General features: G+C 32.5%; 1 protein-coding gene across 1 annotated transcript in view; it reads right to left on the reverse strand.

Moving 5' to 3' along the window:
• LOC127732134 (perlucin-like protein) overlaps positions 1–24,646 on the reverse strand; it is a 36,135-nt gene extending 11,489 nt beyond the window's left edge. Inside the window, exons 1-3 of the mRNA XM_052241210.1 lie at positions 24,558–24,646; positions 20,750–21,055; positions 8,190–8,263 (exon numbers count right to left, since the gene is read on the reverse strand). Of these exons, the coding sequence (XP_052097170.1) occupies positions 8,190–8,263; positions 20,750–21,041 (366 nt within the window). The 5' untranslated portion in view covers positions 21,042–21,055; positions 24,558–24,646. The remainder of the gene's footprint in view (positions 1–8,189; positions 8,264–20,749; positions 21,056–24,557) is intronic.
• Positions 24,647–26,892: the final 2,246 nt, after the last annotated feature.

Genomic DNA, 26,892 nt, shown 5'->3' on the forward strand with positions numbered 1-26,892 from the left:
CAATTTGAAAAGAGTTATGTTTTGTCAGAGGGAGCTTACTTTTACAAAACGTTCTTGTGATGATTGGTTAAATTGTTGGTGCGAGACCTATCCAGTAATTTATTTCTTTATAGCTATTTATTCTACATGTAATAATTTATCTATTAAGGAAGTCTAATTATAACTACAATTATTGCGAATTGGCAAGAATTTTCAAATCAGATGATATAGAATAAACGCCTAATAGATACCAGTTTTAAAATGTTGTACGACGGACGCGCGTTTTTGTCTACAAAAGACACATCAGTGACGCCCAAATAAAAAAGTTAAAAAGGCCAAATAAAGTACAAAGTTGAAGAGCATTAAGAACCGAAAATTCGAAAGGTTATGCTAAATACAACATGCAACTGCATGTTATTGCAACATGTCAACGTTTTACAAGACAATAACGTTTAGGTAGGGTTTCCTACTTCAGACAGACACAAAAAAACATTTTTAGGGTCTAGAATATTATAGTTTTTACTTGTTTTGTCAATACACAATGCAGTTTCTAATTTCTAATTTTAAATTTTCTAATTTGTGTAAGAGAAATGTTTGAATTCATCTTTTCGTTATTCAACTTACTAACTATGTAAATATCCATTTATGTATTTAGTTTTTTGGGGCTAGCTTAATATTTACATATAAAGTCCTTCATTTCTTTTGAAGATAATAATGAAATTTCAAACAAAGAAAACACAGAAGAGTTTTTACAGGGCTGGTAACTAAACTACATATGAAATATCAAAGTTAGGCTCCTTACATCCTCCCTAAAAGCATGAATCCCATTCGTATTATTTCTTTCAAAGAGTTTTGCATTTCTAATGTGTTTCTTTAATCTCATATTGACTACATACAGATTTTTTTTTAACATAGAACAGCTAAAACGTTATCTATTTGCAGATGGGGGTAATTTTGGGCAACTGTATGGGTTGCTGTGATTTGCTGTGTAATTTGCAAGAAGCGTGATTGCAGTAATTTGATGATGTCATAAACGTCCTAGCACTAAATGAAAAATGTTATTTTGTATAATGGCAACTAACAATTGAATCAAAGACAAAAATTTTGGTTTTCACTCATTTGTATCATTTTCACTGGAATTTCTTGGAATAGGCGCTATTTATTAAAAACACGCGTACGTAATTAATATTTTAAATTGCGTTTGATAATTGACTAATATCTTTGTTTTAAAAGATTTTCATATACTTATACAGAATGTTATTTATTTTGAAGACAATGTATACAAAAATGCTGACTCTCGTAAAATAAGAAATTGTCTGTCCTTGACTATGAAATTTGACGACCGAACAAAAATGATAGGACAGGTGATATGCTTTCGAATGGTATAAGATTTACCCGTATGATAGGTTGGTGCATGAAATATGTTGAAGACCCATTGGTGGCCTTCGGCTGTTGTCTGCTCTTTGGTCGGGTTGTTGTCTCTTTGACATATTTCCCATTTCCATTCTCAATTTTATTTTATTTTAATGTACTCGACTTATGATAGAGGAATACGAATAATGTAATTTGGTATCAGAAATCATTATTTGAATTATTGTCTCCGCAGATAAAGCCCCAGACAACATAGTTTTTGTGTGTAAATCACATTACATAAACTGCTTCATAAATGAATTAGGTAATGACATAATGGAACCTCAATATATACCCCACAACACTTACCAAGGAGGAAATCCTGGATAATCACTGGTCTGTTCTATGTTCCTTTGAAATTTCAACCAAAGATGAAGAACTGGGTCTTCCCTCTGTATTGGATACCTGAATTACATAAGTGTCCATGCAAACAACGTTGTATTGCTGGGTCTTCCAAAATCAAAGCCGGGCTTCAAAGTTGTAGTGAAACTACCGATTCTATAGGCGGTGTGAATCAGGTGTGGATACTAAAAAATTCCAAAGATATGTATTCCCAATTAATACTAAAAGACAAATTAAAAGAGTTGTTCCTGCTTTGTTTCATAAAAAATGGGGGAGGGGATAAATCAAACTTTGTGAAAAAAACAACACTCTGAAACTGACATAATCAAGATGCTTCATTTCCTGATTGACAACATATTTGTTACGTTTGGAGGAATTGTTTTTCAACTACCAATCGGCATTCGCATGGCTGTGCTTTTCTTTTTGTTTGTTGATTCATATGAAGATGACTTCATACAAAATCTTCTTAGGAATAATGACTATCTCATGGAACTTGAAATAAACGATACAACAGATACAGTTAAGTCTGTCTCATATCTTGACTTACATCTAGAAATTGACAATAAGTATTGGCTGGGACCAAAAATTGGATGACAAAAGAGATGGTTTCAGTTCCCCCATTGTGAACTTTCCATTTCTATGTAGCAACTTTCCAGCAGCGCCTGAATATGGAGTATATATCTCCCAGCTGATACGATATTCCAGGGCTTGCATTTCCTTGTTCACAAGGAAGCTATTAAACCAACAGTTGCAAGTGGTGAAGTTGAAATCATCCAGAACGCCATCACGAATTGATTGACCATTATGAAATTTCTGTTTCACAGATGACGACGCATAAGTTCTAATTGTTTAAACCACCACCTTGTCCTCTTTTTTCGTTTCCTCGAATGTATAACCTCCCGAATTAGACTTATTACCGGATTTGTTATTACATGAGCAACACGACGGATGCTACATGTGCAGCAGGATCTGCTTACACTTTCCAAGCACCGGAGTTCACCCCTTTTTTGTGGGGTTCGTGTTGCTCAATTTCTAGTTTTCTATGTTGAGTTTTGTATACAGTTGTTTGTCCTTTGGTCCTGTTCATTTTTCGCCATGGCGTTGTCAGTTTATTTTCGACTTATGAGTTTTAATGTCCCTTTTGCCTGCCTCTCTTTTGTATACGGCCTGCATACGGAGTATATATCTCCCAATTGATACGATATTCCCGGGCTTGTATTTCCTATCTTGATTTCCTTGATAGAGGATTGCTGCTCACAAGGAAGCTTTTAAACCAAGAGTTCCAAATGGTGAAGTTGAAATCATCCCTTCGTAAATTTTACGGACGCCATCACGAGTTGGTTGACCGTTACGGAATTACCGTTTCACAGATGATATCGGATATGTTCCTTATGTCGTAACTACAATTCCCTTCCCTTTTCACGAATGTGACCTACCGAATTAGACTATTTACCGGATTTGTAATAACATAAGCAACATACGGGTGCCACATGTGGAGCAGGGTCTGCTTACCCTTCCGGAGCACCTGAAATCACCCCGAGTTTTTGGTGGGGTTCGTGTTGCTTAGTCTTTAGTTTTCTATGTTGTGTCATCTGTATTATTTTTTGTCTGTTTGTCTTTTTATTTATGGCCATGGCGTTGTCAGTTTGTTTTCGATCTATGAGTTTGACTGTCCCTCTGGTATCTTTCGTCCCTCTTTTGTAGTTATATCTATTTATAGACATGTTAGATAAATGTAATTAACAATTGACAATCGAGAGTCTGGAGTTGAGACATCTAAATAAAGGATCATCTGAAAAGTATGAATTTCAATATTGAATTAGTCGGTACATACATAGCTAACAATAAATATAAAACAATTCTTTAAGCAAAAAACTGTCAATGAAGTTCATATTCCATATTTCCTAAGTTAAGCATGCCTTTTTGTTGATTGCTTGGTTGATTATAGTTGAAATTTATATTTGTATCAAGTGACAAATTCTTCATATCGATTGGTTGGATGGTGTATTGATTGATTGGTAGAATGTTTGATTAATTGATGGAAAGATTTAATGATTGATTGGTTGACAATTTGCCTAACTGAAGATATGCATATTTCATATTGACTAATTCGTTGATTGATTGTTTGACGTCCAGTGACGAATATTTAACGAACATTCTGTAATCAGATACACTGGTTAAATGCCCCTAGTCCTCCTTCAAAAGTAATACGACGGGGACCACTTCCTCAATTAATTACACTTGGACAGGTCTCTAGGAAGATAAGAAAAGGAAATACTAAGGAATTTTCAGACTCAGGAAGAAATGTAAAACGACAAAAGCTACAAGTTAAGATCGACGTCCGATTTTAATGACAATGAAAACAACATACTGTGGATTCATTTATTTTCATGGGTACCAATTTTCGTGGATTATTGAAAAATCGTGTTTTCGTAGATATTTGATTTTGTGGTTGCCATATAAGCGGGAGGTTTGGCTAGCCATAAAACCAGGTTCAACCCACATTTTTTTTCTTAAAATGTCCTGTACCAAGTCAGGAATATGGCAGTTGTTATCAAATAGTCCGTTTCTATATATGTTGGCGTTTGTTTTTGTAGCAGTTCAGTGTTTCTGTTGTTCTGTTTTTTTTTGCCTCTTATAGTTGATGTGTTTCCCTCAGTTTTGGTTTGTGACCCGGATTTGTTTCAGTTAAACCGATTAAAGACTATTGAACAACTGTATACTACTATTTCCTTTATGTTTGCCCATAATGTCTGCATATAAGCTTAAAGACCAAACAGCCTATTGTTGCTGCGCATCAACTAACGCAACTTGGTAGTGACATAAAAGCTCTATGACGTTGTTTCTAGCCATGAAAAATACGTCAAATTATAACGTCCTATTTCGCGTTTTTCACGGATTCCAACATGGTGTACGCTTAAAACTACGTCTTCCAAGAAAAGTGGAATTAAGCGTCGCGCTGATACCTAGTGGAAATTAAACACAAATGGACACAAAAGATACTACACTATCTGTAACCTCCGTTCTAATAAAAATAATAATAAAAATATAAATTTTGAACTCGGCTTTTTGCATTTTCGCCGATCTGCATTTCACTTTTTTTCTTTCACTTTCGCCGATTTTGTCTTTCATTTGCGCCGATTGTGTACAGGTAAATTATAGGTGAAAGTTATTTTTTTATTTATCATATAAACCTCTTCCGTTAGCCTGTTGTACATATGTTATGAATTGTCAATTACAACATGTATATAACTATTGTCCCCTGCTCACAAAGGGGAGGTGGGAGTAGAATTTCGAGCAGGATAAGTCAATTTAAAAGATATTTGTGCACTCTGTTTACATCCACTAAAATCACGGAGTAAAATTTCTTTTTACAGCATTTCAAAGCACCACAATAAAATCGAAATACTAGTACAATGAATTATTATCTTGTCGAGAATTTATATGCCACACATCTGATATATTCCTTTCTTGTCATTTCATCTTTTCTATACTTGTTGTACTTGCCAACAACGAAGTCCATCTTTTCTTTCTCGTGTCAATACCAAGTTCTCGAACAATATGACCAAAATTATCTTAAACATAAGGGAACACTGTTTATATCCTTATATTACCATGCAATATACATTCTAGGTTTACTTCATGTACATGTATTTACTCGTATAGCAAATATAGTATCGGGGCTAGTGATAAAAAAATAAAATAGGCGCTAATGAAAGAATCAAATCGGAGCAAATTAAAAATCGAAATTTTTTTTAAATCGGAGCAAATCTCGTACGCCCGTGTAACTTTACACTGGTAAATTTATATGACTTACGCTTAGAATTTTAACTTAATACGTAATTTTCAAAATTGAGTTTTCAGAAGGTTAGGCCGTTAAACAATACTTTCTAGAAGTTTCGATATACTGGCAACGTTGTAAATTTAACTTATGACAAAAACAATTGCTTCAAGAATAAGATCCAACATAAAATTTCTCACTTTCAAAAAGCTACAATGACCGGAAAGATTGGAAACAAATTTCGATTTTCAATGCCGGCAATCTATACATACCTTGTCTTTGTTTTAATTTCCAAAAATGAGCTATTTAGATTCATAATATTTCAACCTGTTTTGAGAAATACTTTATAGTTTTCAACGGAAAATTATTTCTTAGATTCTAAATCAATGTTTGCATTAAAAACTTATTTGTATTTTGTATTTATTGTCTCGTTTATTCAAAACACGTGAGGTATTATAACGGGGATTGTATTTTATGATAGGTTAAATGGATGTAAAACGTTTTAGGATCAAAAACTTTAATTCATATATTATACCTATAATTTTAATTTTCTTATATTTTAAATATCCAGAAATAATGAATACACACACTAGATGGAATAATTTGTATACGTTCGTCCTAGTCGGGACACATAATGGTATAAAGAAGTCCGTCCGTGCTAATGTTTGTCCGTCTGTCAACAGTAGCGAAAGAGTGCGCTAGGGCAAAGTTCTGAAATTGACGCGACAAAAAACCCCACACATCTAGTTTTATATAGTCAAATAGTCTTTAAGGTAACTTAACCAGTGTCAACTTTCATTTCTCTTTTTGTTTTCAATGATTTTGCTTATAAGAGGGAGAGGACAAAAACAGACTTTCCTTTCTAAAGCGTCGTAAAAGGTTATTTCGAACAATTTTTCATTCCGACGGAAGGTGTTTCTGAAGGTTAATTTTGTGCGGCAACAACATCATGAGATCTGATACTGATACATACATGTGATCTCTTGTATTACTGCATAATAAAGTAGGTTAATATAGTTGTTCTATTAGATTCTTGAAAATTTAAATGTGGATTTCAAACGTCCAATTTGCAATTTTTTTCAAATAGTGCGCCAGCAAGGAAAACTTGTACTATGACGTCAGATTCAATGTTCTGAAGAAAGACAACTCTTTTCTTCAAAACGAACGAGAAAAAAACATGAAAATTAATCATAACTTTTTTGAAAGGTCGGTGACATATATATTTTTTTGCTTTATTTTGAAGAGTACACATGGCATTTTGCTTCTTGATTTTTTTATGAAAAAATCACTGGTAGATATTTTTTAATACTTAAAACGTTTTTCATTCTTGCGTTTTATTTTTGGCGGGAATGAAATAAATCATATTTTTTAAGATCAAAACAATAAGAGTCTTAAACTCTTGAACCTGTATTTGATAGACACAAATCTACTCTTTAACATGAAACAAGAATTATGCTTGTAGGTTTGATATAATGGGATTTTTTGAGAGTTTAAATAACAAGCAAATATCATGTTAATATTCGGGAAAACACGAAACTGAGGTTGCTATAGTGACAAAACTAAGTCGGCGACCCCCAATTTTTTTTATCATATTTTGTTCCTCAAATCATGAAATACCTTCACACAAAATTTTAAGGAAAAATCACTGGTAGAACTGAATAGGCTGTTTGGTCTTTAAAGTAAATTCCTACTTTGGTGAGTATTGATATTCGAGGTTTACCTTAACTTACGAAATCCATCAAAATTGTTATCACACAAATATTAATAAATCCACAGTACACTGTCGCACACACAACAATAAAGTAAAACTTTAATTCCGAGAATCCTTAGAAAAAATGACATTAAGAAAGGAAGATTCAAGGATATTTGTTGAGGGAGTGTTAAACCTCGCAGGGTCCCATTGAAATCTATAAGAAAAATGCAAGGATAAGTTTTGTAAGGGGAAAGGTAGGGAGAGAGGTGTAACATCCTGAATGTTTCTAGAAATACCATGATTTAAATGAGATAAGAAAAACATATTGCACTGACCCGAAAACATGTAATTGAAGGGGATCTAGGTCCAACATTTCTGTTCCGCATGCTCCTAGGGACCTAGTCCATGGACTTTTTTTTCATCGAGGAAATGGTCACTAATCTGCTTTTTGTTTTGGAGGACGGTGTATTTATCATTCCAAGAGGAAATAATTTGCGTTTTATAGTTTTCACTGGATGTTACAGTAACATTCAATCAAAGAATTAATCAATATGAAATATGCGTCTCTTTCATTTACGTTAAATCAATAAATCATTCAATCAAGCATAATGCAAGCCAATCAATCGATTAATAAATGTGAAATTCGTCAAATCTGACAGTTTGCAAAATGTCAATCAATCAACAAACCTCTACCAACAGAGCATTCTTTATGAAGAATTTGTCACTTGAAGTTATGCAACCAATGTATCAACCAACCAAACAATAATCATGTTAGATAAGGTTGAAATAAATTCACTCAAAATGTTTTAATATTTCTTGGAAGAAATGTAAGAAAACCCATTCGTGTGAATAAATCTATTATAACTGAATACATACTTTTGAGATTATCCTTTATTTAAATGTCTCAACTGTACACTCTTGACTCTCAATTGTCAGTTTATGTCTATAGTTGCGTTATTTGAATGTTAAATATTAATATGTTACCTCGGCTTTATACCAGGGTGCACTGTCTTGAGAAAAGTGGTAACAATGGTCTTGGTATTTTGTCCACTGTCCTTCTAAATATGCATATATAATGTACATTAACCAGAAAATATATACCTTGAAACCAACAAAATGTATAAACCACAAGTTCACCTTGAGATTAATTTTGTTATATGTTTTCTTATTGTCGTGTACATTTTGACACTTCACATTGACATTTGATTCACATTCTATTTTAAAGCACACAACAAACTCCTAAAATGATCTTAATGGAGATCGTCGTTGAAATTTCTATATCGTTATACAGTGAAAATTTCAACTGTTTTTAATGGAAAAAGACGAACATAAATTAATAGTGTTATAATTATGTATGTGAGAAACCGCGTACCTTACATTTACACGTCTCAACTATTTTCTCTGGTCATCAGACTGCTGGATTAATTAAGTCTCATCTTTTCAAATATACACACAAACACGTAAAATAACATGTTTTGAAAACCATTTGCAAGTTAGTTTGATATAGGTATTCTGTATGATGATTCAATTGATATCATGTCTGTTAAAATCAATCATTATCATGACCTGTGAAAGTGTTGTTGCTGTTGCTGTATATATATATAAACGCATAAAAAGTGTACAAAACAACACCAATATTATAAAAAGAAACTTCAAATGTAAATATCTATTTAAAAATATTTCGGATAACAGATATCCTACATCAGTATGATTATGATGTAAAATGAATGATATCTATCTATTCTGATTTAATTCTAACAATCTTTAAATTTATATATATATACAATTAAAACCAAACAACGCTTGTACAATTCTAAAATTTCAAAAATGACGTAGGTTAGGTATTTACAACAGACTGCATAGATATGCTTCTAACAAAAATATTGATATGCGATATGTGCTGGTACATTTCTTTAATTTCACAGGTGACAAAAGTTGAGTTATTAGAACAACGACTGCATAGAAATACATTACCAATGAATAGCACCGACCGATTTGAACTGGTAAATTACTCACATTTCAAATTTGACGAAGGTAAAGTAATTACAACAGAAGCTGCGTATTTACACATTCCAAATAAATAGCAGTTTGATAATTTTGAAATTTTTCAAAGGTTTAGTAATTCACCGTGGCTGCGTATTTATACATCCCAAATGACAGTATCACTGTTTTGCGGGCTGCCGGCTGCGGGTTGCAGGCTGTGGGTTGCGGGCTGCTCTATTTCATTAAATTACAAAGTTACATAAAAATACAGGGTAAATGTTAATGAAGAGCTGTGCCATGAGCGCATGATATGCCCGTCGCCTTTTCAATGAATAAAGTTCCATAACTTCTCAATGTCAAATTTATAAAAACTAAAGGGAGGTTATTTCAATAGATATAAACCAGTCACCAAAGTTTCATGAAAACTGCTCAAAGCATTCTTGAGTTATTGTCCGAAAACTGGAACCCCCCCCCCTTTTTTTTAAATGAATAAAACCACATCACTCGGAAATGTAAAATCTAAAATTTATATAAATCGTAAGGGAACTTACGTAAATGGATATAAACAATTCGCCAATTAAAAAACTATCAAATTTTGTTAAAAATAGTTGACAGAATATTTAAAGCAGATGACTTTTGTCCAGATGATGAAAATAAAAAAATAAAGTATTTCTGTTTTTTTTTTTGTTGAATTATCACAAATTTGAAAAAAAATATACATTATTTTATTTTGTTTTAAACCTTTATTTGTTTCTCCAGTTTATTAAGACATATTGACTGACCATAACAATGAAACATTAAAATAGTGAATTTTTAACTCAAACAAATTGTATCTGACAATACATATATACAGGAAGAAAAGTGATAATATATCTTTTATATAACAATATACAACATTACAAAGCAATGTGTTATTGCACATAAATAGTTTAAGGTCTGTATGCCAAATGTATGACAAATATGAGATAAGAATCATAGTAAGATAAAATCTTAGCAATCTTTTGACACTTTAAAATTACTTGAATTGTTAAAAAAAATCTGTTCAAGTATAATCGTTATTTTTATTATCACACTTAATTCAGGGAAATTTTAAGAAAATTATGTAATTTCGTCCTGATAAGTTACTTTTCGTACACTTTAAATAGTGTCATTGCTTTGTGTGATTTTTCTAGAGCACTGGCCTAGCTGGTAAACAATTTTTACTTTTTATCAATTCTATAATAAGTGATATTTTTGGTTTTGATATTTTGTATTTATTTTCTGATATATTGGTAAAATGAATAACCAGCAATAAATAAATCACTAAAAGTTTGTTAATAATAATACACATTCTTACACAATTTTTCGAAGTTTCACAAATAGAACCTTTTACAAGTATATACAGTGTTTTGGTGATGAAGGCTATCTGTTATCCGAAATATTTTTAGATACTTACATTCAATATTTCCTTTTTTTAAATATTGGTGTTGTTTTGTACACTTTAATGCGATTATATAATTTCTTTATTGTGTACAGGTATCGTTACTCGTAACGTTTCAGCTCCCTCGTAAGAAAAATCGTTGACTAACATCTAGACGTTATATATATATATATATATATAACATTTATGTATACAAGTCACATTACCTGAAGATCTGTGAAAGCAGTGAAAGCGCTAGTAAAAGTGATGAATTGAAACCGTCATTATCTTATATTATTTTTCTTATATTTTACCAGCATACGGATTCTATTTGACTTTTCTTTATATATATATATATATATATATATACAAGTCTAAATTGAAAACAACGTTCAAACCTATGATTGCGTTGGATAAAAACCGCAATTTCTATACGTGTGCATGCAAAACAAATTTCTTTTTAGAGGGGTCTAAAAACAGCACAAACAACATTTTCAAAAAGACCAAAAAAGTGAAAAAGTATATTTTAACAAAACGCATTTGACTAATAGGTCGAACAACAAATGTTCTTAAACACTGCTGACTGCCATTGGTGATTGCCAAATAAACGGATCACCGATGTAATAAATGGATCTTAATTATAAATTTAATACTAAACAGAAAACAATAAACTTGCGGAAAAGATGGTATACCGCAAACAAAAGGTGCAAAGGTTTTTGTACACCATATCCGGATTTCGACAATTAATGTCTCTTCAGTGATGTTAGAAATCCAAACGGTATTTGGAAAGCCATACAATTTACCTCAATTTAGGATAGACTCTTGAATTTTGAGGAGTCAAAATAGGATGAACGGATCATATAAACCCGAAGGCAAATATAATACAAGCCCAAACGAAATATATATATATATGTGTGTGCCTAAAAATAATAACACATGACATACAAATCTATGGGAGTGTGGATTAATCAGTACAGAGATTAATAAAATTACACAAATAAAATTATAGATTGCCTAACAATGTAATTGTAACACACTATTTAGTATGTAAATATTAGCGTGTTTATAATATTTACAAAACAATAAAAATAAACGCAATATTTCGCTAGACAAACTAGCTTAATCAAGCGTGCATCTATCCAGGTGAAATCGGATGTAGATGATAAGAAACTTTTGCAGCTCAATGTACATGTTGCACATGAATATAGCTGCCTTGTAAATAATACATGATGTGGATGAAGTTCAAGATTATATACAAAATTTGTGGTTGAAGTTTGCAACGTCTATTAGCCAATATTACAGGATAAAAAAGACGATGCTGTGTATTAAATTATTCTTTATCTTTCCTGTATTTCTTTTCTTCCTTTTCGTTAAGACCATCCGGTTCTAAAGCGTGGAGCTGGTGGATCCAAAAGTTTTCTCTTCATCTTCTCGCCGTGGTGTCCCACTCGGTGTTGACTTCTATGATTTGGAAAGTAACATTATCAAAAGGATGTTTCTTTGAGCGAAGATGTCTTGTGAGAGGACAGCTTTTTGTTCGTTTTTTACCATGAACGATGGTTATTGAGCCGAATATTGAATTTATCCATTGTTTCTCCCACATACTGAATGCCATAAGTGTTACATGTTAATATATAAATTGAGTTCTCCGTTTTAGAGATGGAATTTGAGTAGATGGTATAATTTTGTTTAGTAACGGAGCTGATGAAAGAACTGCTTGTATTGGCAGCTTTACAACATAAGCAATTCCTTCGACCACATTGTTTGTAGCAACCGGGAGGTGGAGTAGGCGGCTTTGCTAATACAGATGTCACTAATTTGTCACGGATGTTTTTAGGTCTTCTGAAGGCCATGACTGGTGGTGAGGAAAATACTTTCTTTAGATTTGAGTCATTTTCTATAATTTTCCAATGCTTCTGAACAATGGATGACACATTTTTAAAATCAAGATGGTAAGTGAGTACAAGAGGTGTTCTGTTGACTTCTTTATTCTTATCCTTGTACTCTAGAAGTTCTTGGCGACTAGTTTTGTTTGCTCTTTCGAAAGCTGTATCAATGATGGTGTTATTGTATCCTCGAACAACTAGATGTTGACGTAGTTGTCCAAGTCTAGCATTTTGCTTATTTTCAGTAGAGCATATTCTCTTGATTCGCAATGCCTGGCTGAATGGGATACAACGGGAGCAGTGTTTAGGATGGCACCTTTTAGGAGAAAGGAATCGATGTTTGTCCGTTTTTTAGGTATGAAGGTCCGTTATAATGGTTCCGTTCTGGATGTAACTCGTAGTATCAAGGAAGTTTATTTTCTCCATAGATGTTTCGTATGTAAATTTTATTGAATGTTGGAAAGAGTTAAAGTGTTCTAGAAATTCATTAAGATGGTCTTGCTAATTTGTCCATTTAAAATCAATATCGTCAATGAATCGAAACCATGATAATGGCTGGTATGGAGCACTAGCCAAGAGGCGTTTTTTCAAGTTGGCCCATAAATATGTTGGCATATGACGGGGCCATTTTTGTGCCCATACAAGTGCCATCTATTTGGAGATAGTGTTTGTCATTGAAAGAGAAGTTGTTGTTCTCCAGCACTAGTTTCAGAAGTGTAACAAGGCACTCAGTTGGAGGATTTTTTTCACTACTAGTGTTCCATGCTTCTTCACACGCTGTTATTCCTTCGTCTTGTGGAATATTGGTATATAAAGAAGACACGTCCATGGATGCGAGTATAGTATTGTTGGGTAGAGGATTGAGGCTTTCCATTTTCTTTAGATAATCAGTCGTATCCTGAATGTAAGAGGGTAGTTCTTTAACATGAGGTCTTAAGTGATGGTCTACAAATTTGGATATCTTTTCAGTTTCGTGACTATTCGCTGAAACAATTGGTCGACCAGGATTGCCCGTTTTGTGTATTTTAGGCAACATATAGAATCTTCCAGCCTTTGCTTCGTTCTCAAGAGGTCGAAGATAATCAAAGGTGTCATTATCGATATGCTTTTGGTCGTACATCTCTTGAAGGATGGTGTTGATCTTTCGAATGGTATTTAGTGTTGGATCTGTGGTTATTTGTTTATTAAAAATGGAGTTTGACAGTTGGCGATTCCCCTCTGCTATGTAATCTATTTTATTCATGACAACCACAGCGCCCCCTTTGTCAGCGGGTTTTATTACAATATCCTCTTGTTCTTTTTACGCTTTCAAAATGATGCTTTCTGACTTAGATAAATTATAATTTCTTTTATTTGTTATACAGGACTTTATATCAGACCTCACGTAGTTAATAAATGACTCCAAGTTATCTTTTTTACTTTTTGGTGGTTTCCATGAACTTTTTTTCCTAAATTTTGGGATGGGCGTGACTTCTTAATTGGTCTCAGTATCTGAATCTGATAATCCGGCTTCCTCAAGGTTTTTCCTGCCCCTATTGTAGAAAAAAATCTTTCAAGCGTAAACGTCTAGCAAATTCGTCTAAGTCCTCGTCTAGCTGGAAGTTATTAACATTTGATGGGGTAGGACAGAAGTTTAAACCGTAACATAAAAGAGATTCTTTAGCACGTGTCAGTTCTTTAGATGACAAATTAACAACATTCTTTCAGTTTTTTGTTTCCGTTTTTTAAATTTTCTTTTTCTAGGGGTCTTATGGTTTGTTGTATTGATATCATTAATATGCTGATTTAAAGAAACAGTGTGAACTTTATCTCGATTGAAATTTATTCCTTTGTTTTTCCTTATGTTTGGATAGTTCAATTTTTTCAATATCTTCGAGGCCACGTTTTATTCTTGGTAAATCGTCACGTGAAATGTGACTACTGTTGATGATATCTGATATTTCATTTACAATTTGTTTTTAATTTGTGGTTGTAAAAGAAAGTAACAGTTGAAAAAGCTGGATTGAACAGTTAAACAGAATTTCATGTTAAAAAACTACCCTCTTACATTCAGGATACGACTGATTATCTAAAGAAAATGGAAAGCCTCAATCCTCTACCAAGCAATACTATACTCGCATCCATGTACTTGTCTTCTTTATATACCAACATTCCACAACACGAAGGAATAGCAGCGTGTGAAGAGGCATGGAACACTCGTAGTGAAAAAAATCCTCCAACTGAGTGCCTTGTTACACTTCTGAAACTAGTGCTGGAGAACAACAACGTCTCTTTCAATGACAAACACTATCTCCAGATAGACGGCACTAGTATGGTCACAAAAATGGCCCCGTCATATGCCAACATATTTATGGGCCAACTTGAAAAACGCCTCTTGGCTAGTGCTCCATACCAGCCATTATCATGGTTTCGATTCATTGACGATATTGATTTTAAAAGGACAAATTCGCAAGACCATCTTAATGAATTTCTAGAACACTTTAACTCTTTCCACCATTCAATTAAATTTACATACGAAACATCTATGGAGAAAATAAACTTCCTTGATACTACGAGTTACATCCAGAACGGAACCATTATAACGGACCTTCATACCAAAAAAACGGACAAACATCAATTCCTTTCTCCTAAAAGTTGCCATCCTAAACACTGCTTCCGTGGTATCCCATTCAGCCAGGCATTGCGAATCAAGAGAATATGCTCTTTTTTGTTCACGCATCGTTGTAAATATAACGGAATTTGATGAGACTGTCGTACAAGTGAGAGGTTTAGCGCTATAAAACCAGGTTCAATCCATCATTTTCTACATTTGAAAATGCCTGTACCAAGTCAGGAACATGACAGTTGTTGTCCATTCGTTTGATGTGTTTTGTCATTTGATTTTGCCATGTGATTAGGGACTTTCCGATTGAATTTTCCTCGGAGTTCGGTATTTTTGTGATTTAACTCTCTACTGAAAATAAGCAAAATGCTAGACTTGGACAACTACGTAAACATCTAGTTGTTCGAGGATACAATAACAACATCATTGATACAGCTTTCGAAAGAGCAAACAAAACTAGTCGCCAAGAACTTCTAGAGTACAAGGATAAGAATAAAGAAGTCAACAGAACACCTCTTGTACTCACTTACCATCTCGATTTTAAAAATGTGTCATCCATTGTTCAGAAGCATTGGATATATATATATATATATATATATAAGAAAATTAATTTAAGATAATGACGGTTTCAATTCATCACTTTTACTAGCGCTTTCACTGCTTTCACAGATCTTCAGGTAATGTGACTTGTATACATAAATGTTATAAAACAATTGATTGACGTTAACAATAGTATGACGTTAACAAATACAAGGGAGACTACTTATGTCATTTTAAAATTGGAGTAAAGTCTTTAAAATGTTTCGTAAAAATAAAATATTATTTTTCATTTAATCCCGGGTTGAGAATGTTTATGAATAATTCATTTTGACGATTGACCATATACAACGGAAATACTTAAAATCGTCCATTAGAACAACGATGGAAATGGTCGTTAGCCCTGATGATAAAAAGTTACTAGATAAACATAAGACCTGAATTGTATAAAGAGGAGATAGATTACATTTTAAACTCTAAATTTTCAGAAAGCTATTTCTATGGTTTACCTAAAATTCACAAAGGTGAGGAAATTTCAAATGCGGTATCAGAATAAAACAGTGAATACATCGAACTTTTAAGACCAAATGATTTAAAATTTCGACCTATTGTGGGCGGACCCAACAGCATCACACAGAATTTTTATAGACATTGTGATTAAACCTTTATGTCGTGAAGTTCCTAGTTTTAGACGAGACGATTTGGAATTTTTAAATCATCTACCAACAACTGTAAATCCTAATTCAGAACTCATTACTTTTGATATTGTCAGTCTTTACACAAATATCCCACATGACTTAGGAATTACAGCCGTAAAATATTGGTTAGAAAATACGGAAAACGTCATTGAAAACAGATTAACAAAAGAATTTATCCTTGCATCTTTAAAAATTATATTAGAAAGAAATATTTTTTACTTTGACGACACATACTATCATCAGAAAAAAGGAACAGCTATGGGTACTAAAATGGCGCCTTCATACGCCACTTTGGTACTTGGATATTTGGAACAATTGTTATACGAAAAAATGGACCATAAATACGGAAATGACTTTGCCGTTTACCTACGTCAAAACTGGAAACGATTTCTGGACGATTGTTTTATAATTTAGAATTCGGATATATCTGTCTCAGATTTTCATTCTGATTTAAATTCTTTAAACCCACATATTCGTTTCACAATTAACAGAAATGTCAACAAAATGCCGTTTTTGGATATTTTAGTACTTATAACGGAAGACAATGAAATTGTCACAGATATCTTTTCTAAAGACACCGATACACATATGTATTTAAATTTTAACTCAAATCATCCAAAACATGTAAAATTAAATATACCTTTTAATCTAGCGTCAAGAATAATGACCCCTTACAAGTACAGAACTATTACGCAATAAAAGATTGGAAGAATTAAAAGTGTATTTAAAAAAGCAGCAATATCCGGAACAAGTGATAGATTACGGAATTCAAAAGGCACTGATAAAAGGACCAATCATTACAGAATCACGGCGATCCGAAACAACCGAAAAATCATCAAACAGTTTAGACAAAATTATCCCGTTTGTCACAACATATAACCCACGAGATTATGATATATTTAGTTTCATGCGACAAATTGAAAATAATTTACACAAAAGTGAAAAAATGGACAAAGTATTACAAAAAAAGAAGATCATCAACAGTAAAAGACAGTCAAAAAGTCTAAAACGATATTTAACATCTTCAAAATTCGACTTTAGTAGTCTCCCTTGTATTTGTTAACGTCATACTATTGTTAACGTCAATCAATTGTTTTATAACATTTATGTATACAAGTCACATTACCTGAAGATCTGTGAAAGCAGTGAAAGCGCTAGTAAAAGTGATGAATTGAAACCGTCATTATCTTATATTAATTTTCTTATATGTTACCAGCATACGGATTCTATTTGACTTTTTTCTATATATATATATATATATATATATATATATATATATATATATATATATATATATATATAAACGCCTAAAAAGTGTACACAACAACACCAATAACAAAAAAAGGAACTATAAATGTAATTATTTATAAATATTTCGGATAACAGATATCCTTCATCAGTTAGTATGATTGTGATGTTGAATAAATCATATATCAGTCTTCTTAAATTAAACTATAACAATCTTGAAATTTATACAATAAAAAAGTCAAACCGAACATCAGGTAAGACGCTTGCACAATTCTAAATATGTGTTAAACACGACATAGGTTATATGACTAATTACAACAGAGAGTTCAAATATATGCTTTAAATAAAAATAATAATGTGCTAAATGAACTAGCACAATTCTAAAGCTTTAACGATGACGACAGTTATGATGTTACAAGAACGATTGCGTCAATAAGAATTCCAAATAAACAGCACTGAACGATCTAATTTTGTAAATATTTCAAATTTGACAACGGTAGAGTAGTTACAACAGAGTCTGCGTATTTAAACATCGCAAACAAACGGCCGTTAAAATATAATAATAAATTTTGACTAAGGTTAACTAGTTGAACGTGGCCTGGTGCTTTTACATCCCTCAAAAAATTAAGCAATTTAAATTGGTATATTCAACAGATTTAAGAGATGAGTAAAGTAAAGAAATAGAAACAGAGACTGTAATAATAAGTAATATAACACAAATGTGAAGCACTGCATCTACATCTTTTCATTTATCCCATTTGGTGCCAAAGTTGTTAATTTTCTTATCCAAAATCTTTCGCGAGTGAGTCTATCCTCCCTAGACCAAGCAGAGTTGTGGTCAATGATTGTAATGGTCAGTCGATTGAGATCTGCCTTAGTGTGGCTAGGGGATCTCAAATGTCGACTGAGAGGGAGGTCTGGCTTGCATTGGTAGTCGCTACGATGACCGTTCATTCGTTTGTGAAACGGCTGTTCTGACTCGCCAACATACTGTTTACCACATTTACACTGTAGGAGATACACAACATTTGTAGTCTTGCAATTAACATTGCAAAATATGGTGTATTCTGTACCAGTGGAGTGACTGTTAAAAGTCTGGGTAACCAGTATTTGTTTGCAAGTCAGACATCGTTTGTTTCCGCAACCCTTGCAAGCGCCCACAGACGAAGAGCCTGCTTGAGAGGATAAATCAGCTCTCACCAGCAAGTCTTTAAGGCTTTTGGGCCTACGGAAAGCCAGTACAGGTGGCTCGGGAAAGATCTTGGATAGTTTAGGATGTTTTTCGATTTCTTTCCAATTTTCGCGGGTTAGGTGAGATAAGTTGTCAAATTTTGGATGGTAAGTCAACACAAAAGGCACCCTCCTGTTGACCTTTTTGACTTTATATTGTAAAAGTTCATCTCGGCTGATGTTGTTAGCACGAGAAAAACCTTTATCAATGTCTTTTCTTTTGTAGCCCCGATGTTTAAGGTGACCGCGAAGTTCTTGTAGTCGTTTTTTTGCAATATCGTTGGTGGAGCAAATCCTTTTTATTCGTATGGCCTGGCTGTAGGGAATGCTCTTGGTGCAATGTTTAGGGTGACAACTCAAAGGAGATAGATATTGATGTTTGTCTGTGGGCTTACAATACAGATCTGTAAATATGTTTCCATCACTTGCGTTGTAGTGTCAAGAAATGTGATCTTAGAGTCAGAGATTTCATATGTGAATTTTATTGAGGGATGGGCATCGTTGGCATGTTGAATGAACAAATTTAGTTCTTGTTCAGTATTATCCCACTTCATGTCAATATCATCGATAAATCGGAACCAAGAGAGGGGTTGATAAAGAGAAGAATTGAGAATTCTCTGTTCTAATTTCCCCATAAAAATGTTGGCATAAGACGGGGCCATCTTTGTTCCCATTGCTGTTCCATTAACTTGGAGAAAGTGTTCACCATTGAATGTGAAGTTATTGCATATATATATATATATATACAGCACAAACAACATTTTTCAAAAGACCAAAAAAGTGAAAAAGTGTATTTTAACAAAACGCATTTGACTAGCAGGTCGAACAACGGATGTTCTTAAACCCTGCTGACTGCTATTGGCGATTGCCAAATAAACGTATCACCAGATGTAACAAAATGGATCTTAACTATCAATTTAATACCAAACAGAAAACAATAAACTCGCGGAAAAGATGGTAAACCGCAAACAAAAGGTGCAAAAATTAGTACACCATACCGATCGGATTTCGACAATTAATGTCTCTTCAGTGATGTGAATAATATATATAATTTATAAATATTTATGTCTGCATACATATATATACATTTACAGTGATTGTATGCTTCTAAAAATAGAACAGCATCCTGTAATTAGACTAAAGATATGTAGATGATCATTTCTGTACACTTAAAAATACTTTGTGTATTGCGTCTAAATGTCCTTGTTTAATTCCTACGAGAAGGTAACACCTCCCGAAACGAAAGCTGATTTCTATCAGCTATAGTTACAGGAGGGGATAAGGTGTCAGCGCAATGCTAGGCGGTGTTGTCGTAGAAGTATGAAGTGAAAAGTACAGGTTCCAGCCCCGGACGGTGAGGAAGTAAACAATCAAATCTACTCTAACATTGTTAGGTTGATTTTCCAGGCACTTTATAAATATATATATATATATATATATATATATATATAATGTCTAAAAATAGCAACAATCAACATTCAATCTATATATATATAGACAAAGAAATTTGTTTTACATGCACACGTATAAAAATTGCGGTTTTTATCCAACGCAATCATAGGTTTGAACGTTGTTTTCAATTTAGACTTGAATATATATATATATATATATATAAGTCTAAAAATTTGCACAACGATACTAATATAAGATGGTATTATACGAAGATGTTGTTATTAAATTTTTGACAAATATTTCGGCTAAACAAATAGCAGAAATATTTGTCAAAACGATTTAATAACAACATCTTCGTATAATACCATCTTATATTAGTATCGTTGTGCAAATTTTTAGACTTATATAATATTTTCCTTATCTGCACAGTATCGTCTATTCTAGACGATCCGGTACATAGTAAATTTGCTGGTTGGTCCTTTTTATAGACTTCATATATATATAAAAATATATATATATATGTGTTTGTGTGTGTGTGGGTGTTAAGAATGTCTTTAGTTAAAACTTACCGTCCACATCTTTCTTCATAATAGTAAGGTCAGTTTCTACTTTCTTTAATATTTTGTTAACGTTGGTTTGCATTGCCACTAATTGATTTTTCATGATATTGAGAGTTTTCTGTAACTCATCCTGCAGGGTTTCCACAGTCTCTCCAAAGTACCTGTCTACTATTGTCAGTTCTTTTCTAGCATCATACAAATCCTTCTTCGAGCCATCAGTTAAACATGGTAAATGTTGAATTTGAAAACCCAATGCATACTTCCATGTGCAGATAAGGAAGACTACTAATACTTTATGCATTGCAGGATAACAGGCTGCAAATACACAAAATAACAACTTAAAAATACAATTATATAAAGCGAATATCAAGTTTCATTTATTCTAAATATTGATTTTATATACTTGAGACTGTCTTATTTCAAATATTGAAATCTTGAAATTGAAATGCATTTCGTAGTTCGCAGTAGCATTGTATCATTTGAACAAAATTGGAAGCCAGCATCAGATAAGTCTCTAAATGGCTGGTATTGTAATGACGATTATGATAAGTCCTCTGATGTTTTTCGACTTTTCACTTTTTAACTACGACAATATTAACAAACTATGCACTGATAATGTTCTATTCTTTTCAAATCACCTGTAATTCATGAGACATGAGACTAAAGGACGCGGATGTATACAACTTACGATTACAGCACCGCGTCAAAAATATTCAATGCGGTAGAGAATAGTAAGCTGTAAGACCCCGTTCTGACGAAATGTGAAACAATTAAAAAGAGAAAACCAACACCCTGATTTATGCTATAAACAACAACAAAAAACACCAAATAAAACAGATATCAATCAATGATAACCATGGAATAACAGGCTCATGAATATAGGACAGACATAAACGTTATTTGGCGGAGTAAAACATGTTTCCAAGAGCTTAACTTCTCTCTTAGCCTAGAACATATTAGTAGATGTAACAGTACAACATTTCAGATCGGCTTTAAAAAGTAAAATATCAAAAATACCGAAAATTCAAATCGGAAAGTCCCGTGTCAAATGGCAAAATCAAAAGCATAAATACATCGAACGAATGAAAAAAAACTGTCATATTCCTGACTTGTTACAGGCATTTCCTTATGTAGAAAATAGTGGATTAAACCTGGTTCTATAGCTAGCTATACCTCTCACTTGTATAATAGTCGTAACACAAAAAACCGTATCAAAAGGATCGAAAAAACAAGGTATCGATATATCATTAAAAGCTAGATCAAAGCAAAATCCAACTAATAAAGTAAACCCCATATTCGCAGATTAGAATTGTGATCAGTAAATAATCATTGGATTAAAGATGTCATAAACAGCCGGAGAAAAGTATGGCCTTGTTCAATGCCAAAATATACATATTGACAGTTTGTAGGATCAGCAGTGTTCACAAATGTATATCTAAGTACATCTGAACCAGTGACAACTCTGGGACAGATTTTATCCATCGGATCACCAGTGATGGTGATGGTGATACAAGGCTGAAAACACATTCTGTGTATATATATATATATATATATATGTATCTAACATTGTTGTGCTGATATTTAGACGAATTATATATACAGAATGTGTTTTCAGCCTTGTATCACCATCACTGGTGATCCGATGGATAAAATCTATCGTAGAGTTGTCACTGGTTCAGACGTACTTATAATATAATTATTTCTGTGACTGCGTCCTACATTAATTTGGTAAGATCCATTACGATAGATTATTCAGCTGATCTGTAAACATTCCATCTTCATGCCTTATATATCATGTACTGTGTTACGACACTAGATAAAAACTGACGAAGAAAGTTATATATATATATTTGCCGCTTATTGTACATAGCATATAATTTTTTGTAGCTCAATGTTGAATGTCTAGAAAAATATTTTTGCCGCTTATTGTACATAGAATTGCTATGTACAATAAGCGGCAAAAATATTTTTCTAGACATTTAACATTGATCTGCAAAAATTTCTTCACAGCCTCTAACTTTTACCTGGTTGGCTGCACGCGGCTGATGAAGCTAATTTGTTTAGCGAAATATTGCGTGAGTAATATAAAATATAACAACTAATTTTATAACACTCATTAGTGTGTTAAAGTTACATTCTTAGGCACTTATATAATTTAATGTAGTAACTGCATCAGTTTATTTACAAACTGATCCACGCCTAGATAGACTGAATTTTGATTGTTGCTATTTTTAGACACTATATATATATATATATTTAACTTATTTTTTTTAAACAATACCAATGTCAGTTCAATGGAGACAATCAGAGATCTTAGTACCATTTTTAATTGGTATACTTTCATAACAAATCTATTCAAAAAATCAATAAGTTAACATGGATGGTATTTACATTCACGGTTTCCATCAACAACATTAATGTCACCAATTATGATGCGATATCCTGTTTGTAATATGTCTGTAGATATATCTGTGCCAAACTTCCGAACCAAATATTTGAATTTTATGAAATAAATTGGTAAAGGCTTTCAGAAACGTCTGTGAACAAAATCTCTGACTTACTCGTTTACATGTTATACACAGATCACATTCATTATAATCTAAAACGTCACTACAGACACAAAAGGAAATTCACATTCCAAAACAAAAGAAAATTAACAAAACGACTCGAAAGATATTTTCCTTTGTGCAGATTTTAGTTTAAAGTTTCCTGTATCACATTAAAATATTGAAATCTAGCAAAATGGACAATTATTGTTGTTTATTTTAGGTTGCCTAGAAATGAGTCTGATTATGTTAATTTTAGTACTATAATCAGAAAATTCTTGACTATTTAAAGCAGCCATATAATAAAGGTAATAACAATTGTTACTGAATTTTTCTATTACTAAGTAAATAGAATTTCGTCGATTTAGCCATAAACTTTGATATGTACAGGAACACATCAGCTATTAAAGAGGAATACTTGTACCCTTTCTATAAACGTAATTGCTATAACGTGCATATTAATAGCTTTAATAATCTCATCACTTATCACAATATTTGTTCTAGTATAACAGAACGTATAAAAGGTTAAATAGTTAACTTGTGTTGTATAGATCTTTGATTTAGAACTGTCAACTTTTGAAATATTCCACGGGTCATCAAAACAATACTCTAATAAAAAAAAAAGAACTAAAAAATTAAAACTATGAAATAACAAAAAATAGCCATTAAACATATTGGATATAAAGGGAAAATGTCCATTGTAGAGAGACAGTTTCATAATTTGTGTCCATATGTACTGACAAGAGTTCATTTTTGCTGTGCATGTACTGATTTTGTGTCATTGGTGGATACCACATATTCTTTGTTTTCCCATAAAAATGTTTAAAAGTCATTAAGCAACCAATCTATCAATCAATATGATTACCCTACTATCATAACGAATATGACACAATGGTGACCAGCTGATATACTACCCGCTAGCATTTTCCATAGCATCTAACAGAATGGGAGATTCGCGGCAATTTGACATGGTATATATCTATAACTTAAAGATTATCTGCAGATTAATAACAAAAAAACAATTGATGGAAGATTTCTGTAATGTTACTCGAATTCTTCCTTAAATTTCAAAATCGCACAAGTAGTATTTATTACCTTCACGTACATTTCAGTTTGAGAAATTCTCAATAAAACGCTATTGACATTTCAAAAATTGTTTGTCAGAATTTTTAACCAGATTTTTCCTCCATCAATATATAATAATTTAATCTTAGTTGATTGAAAACTACTGAGATATTGAAATTAATTCAATATGTTAAACGAATACTCACCAAATGCCAAATAGAAATTGTTGATTTCCTCCTGTTCTCTTTTACAGCCAATATGATTCCTCTCTCTTCCCAGACAATATGTTTGCCAAAATTTCATCCAAGGTAGTTCATCACATGTAATTGTACTACTTCTACTTGAGAAGTACGCACAAGGTGTTAAGTATCTTCCTGATAGAAACTTCTGAAAACGTAATTTTTCCTTCTACTAAGAATGACTTGAATATACACGGAATCTTTAGCATTTACGGAAGATTTTATACTGCATTTTCAAATCATATCTTTGTTTTGTTATGTATAATTTTGTATCTTTTTATTTTTTTAATAATATACGATTTTTATTATATTACTTTTTAAATCCATGGCATTTCCTTATGTCATTTTCAATTTGAAGAAAAATCTCAGTAGAAAATCGATGTTCAAATCCAAATAATCGATAAAGTGGATACAAACCAAGGTAACAAAAAAAAGATTGAGGAATCTGAGAATAGTTTTCATTCACTCAAAAGTTGATAATATTGTTGACATTTATATTTACTTAATACTTTTTGAAATAGATTATTTTCGTATGATATAAACATTGTTATTTTTGTACTCCGTTTAAAGTATATCAGGCCACTCATCGTTATGTTTGGAAAATATCGTTTTAATTTGTAATTTTTCCTCTTTGTTTCCAAAATTATATAACTTTTTTCGCCAAATGAGGGTAGTGACTCTTACAAACATGATTGTTTTTTATATTTCTTATGACATAGAAATGGTGTTGGTTATATACATGTCCCAAGGTACTTAAATGACTGATGATTTATTGCCTACACACTTGAATATAACATATATTTTGGACTAAACACTGTAAACACGTACGTGTATGTGTGTAGTCATAAGCAATATGCACTGAACCTCTGTCGTTCTACTATTTGAATAATGGTTGTTTATTTATGTTTTAGACCTTGAACATTTAATGTTGAGAGAGCTTTTACAGGCTATGTCTGTCCTTCAACCCTTTTAATATCCTAACAAATTAAAAATGGTTAAAATCAAATTCATCCGTACAATTCATGCTTCTGTCAATTTGAGATCAAATCTGAGTAAACACATTTAGTACCACCCATCAATAAGCCCGTGACTATAGAAATTTAACATAAAGTTCAATACAATTCTAACAAAAAACATATCTATCAATCATCATTCGAATGAGTAACTTACTCATGCTAATGCAGAATATTCCAAACCTGAAAACCTTAAATATGTGTCCTGTGATAGTCAACTTTACTTCGGGAATCCTCTTTTATTTCTTATTCATTCTTTTCCTTAAATCAAGTTTGATTTATGACATCCAATCAATGTTCTTCGCAACCGCAGAGGTTGAGGAAGGTACAGATATATAGTAATTTGGATTTCTACCGTCTGCCACTAAACAAACTAGAAATACATTCTTTTATTCGTGCGGAGTAAATTAACAAACAGCTACGTTTTTTCAAAAAAATAAATTCTATAGTTATCTGTGGTAGACATATAATGTAATACTAACAATTGATTATTATTTCCCTGTTTCTTTAGCAAATAAACCATACGGAGATATCCTGTCAAGTGCTGCAGACATGGTATTTTTACAACAGCATAGAGTTCTATAAAACTTTTTTTATGTTGAGACATTAAAGAAGAAAAAGAATAAAAAGCCACATCTGTTAAGAAACATGTTCACCATGAAACCACAAAATTTCTCAATTTTCGAGAAAAAAAATACATTTCAGATACACTTAATTTTAAATATATTTTACGGCATTACGTTTTTACATACTGCTACGTACTATCAACTACAGAAACTATTTTGAAAGCCTCCCTGTTAGATTAACTTTTTTATTTGCGTCTTTGTCAGATTTATGTGTATGTTTGTCTGAATGTGCGTCATTTGTGTTACATGTCTGTGATGTATGATTATACAATTTTGGCTGCTGAATCCCAACTGTTGTCACATCACAAATAATGTCTGGGTTGCCCATCCAATTTTGTTAATAAAACTGAACTATAAACAACATCTTTAAATTACTGTGGAGATTGGTATTTTGTTTAATTCTTTTTTGAAAATTGTCATATGAAAAATCTAGAATAATGTTATACGCGTTATCTCCTCCAATTTTGCGAATTCTTGTTCCTCTTAAACGATTGCAAGCACACGCACCAATTTTAATTTCTTCACAAGGTCGATGTATCATATATATATTATCTACTGAAAAAGGCTTTGTGTATGGAGTCGGTCAACCCCTTTGGAAAACTTTTTAGGGTCCGTAGGCGGCCTGTCTAAACGCATGGTTTCCTCCCGATCAAACACACCATA

This window comes from Mytilus californianus, unplaced genomic scaffold, assembly GCF_021869535.1.
Source record: "Mytilus californianus isolate M0D057914Y unplaced genomic scaffold, xbMytCali1.0.p SCAF_22, whole genome shotgun sequence".
NCBI lineage: Eukaryota > Metazoa > Mollusca > Bivalvia > Mytilida > Mytilidae > Mytilus > Mytilus californianus.